Here is a 5,298-nt window from a genome sequence, read left to right as displayed (position 1 = left end):
CCCACGAGTTTGAGACCTGCCTGGGCAACTTGGTGAGACCTCATCTCTACAATAAATCAAAAAGTAGCCGGGCATGGTAGCGGGCACCTGTAGTTGCAGTTACTCGGAAGGTTGAGGTGGAAGGATCGCCAGAGCCCAGCAGGTCGAGGCTGTGGTGGCCGGGAGCGGCCACTGCACTCTAGTCTGGGCAATAGAGTGAAACTCCATTCAAAAAAAAAAAAAAATTAGGTGTGGTGGCTTGCTCCTGTAGTCCCAACTACTTGGAAGGCTGAGGTAGAAGGATTGCCTAGCCTAGGAGGTCAAGGTTGCAGTAGCTATGATTGCACCACTGCACTCCAGCTGGTGACAGAGTGAGACTCTGACTAAAAAAAAAAAAAAAATTGTGTGTGTGTGTGTGTGTGGCTATTGTAAATAGGATTGCCTTTTTTATTTCCTTTTCAGTTAGTTCATTATTGGTATATAGAAATGCTGCTGATTTTTGTAGGTTTATTTTGTATCTCCAATTTTACAGAACTTACTTATGAGATCTAAGAGTTTTTTGGTGAAGTCTTTAGGTCTTTCTTTCTTTTTTTTTTTTTTGAGTTGGTGTCTCACTCTGTCGCCCAGACTGGAGTGCAGTGGCCACTCCCGGCCACCGCTGCCTCGATCTGCTGGACTCCGGCGATCCTTCCACCTCAGCCTTCCGAATAGCCGGAATTACAGGCATGCGCTACCACGTCCGGCTGATTTTTTTTTGATTTATTGTAGAGATGAGGTCTCACCAAGTTGCCCAGGCGGGTCTCGAACCCACGGGCTCAGGCAATCCACTCACCTCAGCCTCCCAAAGGCGCGGGATTACAGGCTGAGCCACCGAGCCTGGCTCTTTCTTTCTTTTTAAGTCAGGGTCTCACTCTGTTGCCCAGGCAGGGGTGCGGTGGTACCATCACTACAGCCTCGAACTCCTGGGCTCAAATGATTCTCCCGCCTCAGCCTCCTGAGTAGCTGGGACTACAGGTATGCACCACCATACCCAGCTAGTTTTTCATTTTTTGTAGAGACGAGATCTTGCTATGCTGCTTAGTCTGGTCTCAAACTTCTGGGCTCAAGCTGTCCTCCTGCCTTGACCTCCCAAAGTTCAGGAGCTACTGCATCCGGTCAGGTTTTTCTATATAAGATCATGTCATCTGCAAACAGGGACAATTTGGCTTTCTCCTTTCCAGTTTGGATGTCCTTTATGTCTTTCTCTTGCCTATTTGCTCTGGCTAGGGCTTTCAGTACTATGCCAAATAAGAGTGGTGAGAGTGGACATTCTTGTCTTGTTTGTTATTGTGGCCACTCTACTTCTTCTGTCAGGGAGTTAGGGAGACTTCGGAGTGTGATTGAGCTGGACAGCCCCTCTGTGACTGCAGAGCAAGTGGCCATCATTGAGCAGAGCGTCAATGAAAAAATCAGAGATCGGCTTCCCGTGAATGTGCGAGAACTGAGCCTGGCTGATCCTGAGGTGGAGCAGGTGAGGGGAGGGCCAGAGTGACTTTTACTAGTGGCTCTCCAAGGGCCCCTCCTCAGATTTCAAACAGCCCTTCTCCTCTCCTCCATTCTAGGTGAGAGGCCGGGGTTTGCCAGACGATCATGCTGGGCCCATTCGTGTTGTTACCATCAAGGGTGTGGATTCCAACATGTGCTGTGGGACCCATGTGAGCAATCTCAGTGACCTTCAGGTAGGTGAGGAAGGCTGTTGAGTGGTAGAGAAAAGGGGGTCGGGGACCGGGGATCACATGGGGCTGGGAGTGGCAGGGGGGACAGTCGAGGAGTCCTAAGTGAAACTGTCCTTCATTGCTTCAGAGCTGAGGATAAGGTAGGTTTCTCCTGCCCTCATTTTCCAGGACCCTCTGTGGTTTATGCATATGTGTGTGTCACCCCCTTGCCTCATGTAGGTCATTAAGATTTTGGGCACTGAGAAGGGGAAGAAGAACAAAACCAACCTGATATTTCTGGCCGGGAACCGGGTGCTGAAGTGGATGGAGAGAAGTCATGGGACTGAAAAAGAACTGACTGCTCTGCTTAAGTACGCTCCCTTACTTGTCTCCTGTATCTCAGATCCTGGACCCCCTGGGACTCTCTGCTACCTGTAAGGTAGTCAGAATAAGCGCTTACCTCTGGGAGGTAAGATGCAACCATAAATGGTAGAGTGCTTTGGATAGTAAATCAGACCCATGAAAGATGGTTTAAGCCGGCTTGGTGGCTCAGCCTGTAATCCCGCACCTTTGGGAGGCTGAGGTGAGTGGATTGCCTGAGCCCGCAGGTTCGAGACCCGCCTGGGCAGGTGAGACCTCATCTCTACAATAAATCAAAAAATTAGCTGGGCGTGGTAGCGCACGCCTGTAATTCTGGCTACTCGGAGGGCTGAGGAGGAAGGATCGCCGGAGCCCAGCAGGTCGAGGCTGCGGTGGCCGGGAGTGGCCACTGCACTCCAGTCTGGGCGACAGAGTGAGACTCCAACTCAAAAAAAAAAAAAAAAAAAGGAAGATGGTTTATTCCTTTATGTCCTCTCCCCCTAAGGGACCTCCTCGAAATGTCCTTAGGTCCCCACTGGAGGAAGGTACCTATTGAGAAGAGTGACACTGATTTACACCCAAATACGGGAAGCAACTGGGAAGCTGGACAAGTCTCCACTGAGCTCTTTCTTGTAGGTGTGGAGCAGAGGGTCACGTGGAAGCAGTGAGAAAGCTCCAGAACTCCACCAAGCTCCTGCAGAAGGTGATTTATTCCACGGATGGTGGAGAGGACGTGGGCTCTGCCTAGAGTCAGTGCTACAGACTTGTCCCTCTGCCTGGGCAGATAAGTGGGTGTGCGGGGGGGCAAGATAGAGGGAAGCAGGAGCTGTCTCTTCCTGTCTATCGTTACCATCTCCATTTCAGAACAACCTTAATCTGCTCAGAGACCTGGCCGTGCACACTGCCCACAGCCTCAGGAACAGTCCGGACTGGGGTGGTGTGGTCGTATTGCACAGGTAAGCATTAGAAGCTGGAAGCAAGGCAGGGGCCATGTCAGGGTTAGGGCTCAGTGTCCCCCTGTGTATACAGAGCTATTTTCAAGTCTGAGTAGACCCTGAGAAATATATTATCTACCAGGTTAGATGTTAATGTCTTTTTTATAACCCTGTATCTTTTATTAGCACCTTGTCTCACCCCTTCTCCATCTAACAGATCTCCATGTAGTCTGGTAAATACTATTTAAGGGAGATGGAAGCAAACCCAGAGCTTGTTTATAAACTGCTGGGGCTGAGAAGTATATCTTGCTGGCTCTCAGCCAGCGTTCCTTCTCTTTGCTAAAGGATGTGGGACAAACAGGTGGCAGCGAGGCCAGGTCAAAAGGAGGGGTCGGGCTTCCTACAATGTCACAGCCACCACTCCAACCTGGATCTCATGTCTGTGTCCTTTGTTGTAGGAAGGAAGGTGATTCCGAGTTCATGAATATTATTGCCAATGAGATTGGGTCAGAGGTAAGAGGAGCATGAGACCCTCCACCTTGCCTGGGGTAGAGACCAAGGACATGTAAATGAGGGACGTTCGTTTAGCTGAAGTCCTCCGTGTTAACACATGAGGAGTAAGGAATATTATAGAAACTCATTCAGTACTGTTTTCTTAGAACTAGCGGTGAGCCAAGCTCCATTTTAGTGTTGAGCTACATCTGTGCTATTCCTCTTTCTGGGGCTGTGACATTTATCAGCTTTCAAGCTCTTTTTTTTCTTTTTTTGTGTCGGGTTCTCACTGTCTCCCAGACTAGAGTATAGCGACACGATCACAACTCACCGCAGCCTCCAAATCCTGGGGGCTCAGGTGATCCTTCCACCTCAGCCTCCCGCATAGCTGGGACTACAAGTGCATGCCACCACCATGCCTGGTTGATTTTTTTTTTTTTTTGCGTTGGAGTCTCTGTCGCCCAGACTGGAGTGCAGTGGCACGTTCCTGGCCACCACAGCCTCGGACCACCTGGACTCCGGCAATCTTTCAACCTCAGCTTTCCAAGTAGCGGGAACTACAGGTGCGCGCTACCATGCCCGGCTAATTTTTGATTTATTTAGAGACAAAGTCTCACCACGTTGCCTGGGCAGGTCTCGAACCTGCGGCCTCAGGCAATCCACTTGCCTCGGCCTCCCACAGTGCTGGGATTACAGGCTGAGTCACTGAGCCCGGCCACTTTTTTTTTTTTTAATTTTTATTTTTAAATATGTGGTAAAGTCAGGGTTAGGTATACAAATGTTCATTATGATTTTTTTTTTGAAGTCGGAGTCTTACTCTGTTGCCCAGGCTCGCGTGCAGTGGCACGTTCCTGGCCACCACAGCCTCGGACCAGCTGGACTCCGGCAATCTTTCAACCTCAGCTTTCCAAGTAGCGGGAACTACAGGTGCGCGCTACCATGCCCGGCTAATTTTTGATTTATTTAGAGACAAAGTCTCACCACGTTGCCTGGGCAGGTCTCGAACCTGCGGCCTCAGGCAATCCACTTGCCTCGGCCTCCCACAGTGCTGGGATTACAGGCTGAGTCACTGAGCCCGGCCAGTTTTTTTTTTTTTTAATTTTTATTTTTAAATATGTGGTAAAGTCAGGGTTAGGTATACAAATGTTCATTATGATTTTTTTTTTGAAGTCGGAGTCTTACTCTGTTGCCCAGGCTCGCGTGCAGTGGCACGTTCCTGGCCACCACAGCCTCGGACCAGCTGGACTCCGGCAATCTTTCAACCTCAGCTTTCCAAGTAGCGGGAACTACAGGTGCGCGCTACCATGCCCGGCTAATTTTTGATTTATTTAGAGACAAAGTCTCACCACGTTGCCTGGGCAGGTCTCGAACCTGCGGCCTCAGGCAATCCACTTGCCTCGGCCTCCCACAGTGCTGGGATTACAGGCTGAGTCACTGAGCCCGGCCAGTTTTTTTTTTTTTTAATTTTTATTTTTAAATATGTGGTAAAGTCAGGGTTAGGTATACAAATGTTCATTATGATTTTTTTTTTTTGAAGTCGGAGTCTTACTCTGTTGCCCAGGCTCGAGTGCAGTGGCACGGTCATGGCCACTGCAGCCTTGACCTGCTGGGCTCAGGTGATCCTTCCACCTCAGCCTTCCAAGTAGCTGGAACTACAGGTGCGCACTACCATACCTGGCTAATTTTTTGATTTATTATAGAGATGAGGTCTCGCCAGGTTGCCCAAACTAGTCTTAAGCCCCTGGGCTCAGACAGTCTTCTCGTCTCTGCCTCCCAAAGTGCTGGGATTACAGGCTTGAGCCACTGCACCTGGCTGATTTTTTTTTTTTTTTTTTTTT

The 5,298-nt window shown here is 49.5% G+C and overlaps 1 protein-coding gene across 1 annotated transcript in view; it reads left to right on the top strand.

Moving 5' to 3' along the window:
- The first annotated feature begins 1,337 nt into the window (after positions 1–1,337).
- AARSD1 (alanyl-tRNA synthetase domain containing 1) overlaps positions 1,338–5,298 on the top strand; it is a 7,417-nt gene continuing 3,456 nt past the window's right edge. Inside the window, exons 1-6 of the mRNA XM_008068242.2 lie at positions 1,338–1,489; positions 1,581–1,697; positions 1,914–2,044; positions 2,670–2,736; positions 2,898–2,989; positions 3,427–3,481. Of these exons, the coding sequence (XP_008066433.2) occupies positions 1,656–1,697; positions 1,914–2,044; positions 2,670–2,736; positions 2,898–2,989; positions 3,427–3,481 (387 nt within the window). The 5' untranslated portion in view covers positions 1,338–1,489; positions 1,581–1,655. The remainder of the gene's footprint in view (positions 1,490–1,580; positions 1,698–1,913; positions 2,045–2,669; positions 2,737–2,897; positions 2,990–3,426; positions 3,482–5,298) is intronic.

The sequence above is a fragment of the Carlito syrichta genome, unplaced genomic scaffold (assembly GCF_000164805.1).
Source record: "Carlito syrichta isolate Samal-C Ts95f unplaced genomic scaffold, Tarsius_syrichta-2.0.1 Scaffold309898, whole genome shotgun sequence".
In the NCBI taxonomy this organism is placed as follows: domain Eukaryota; kingdom Metazoa; phylum Chordata; class Mammalia; order Primates; family Tarsiidae; genus Carlito; species Carlito syrichta.
This window is presented reverse-complemented; position numbering and strand designations above follow the sequence as displayed.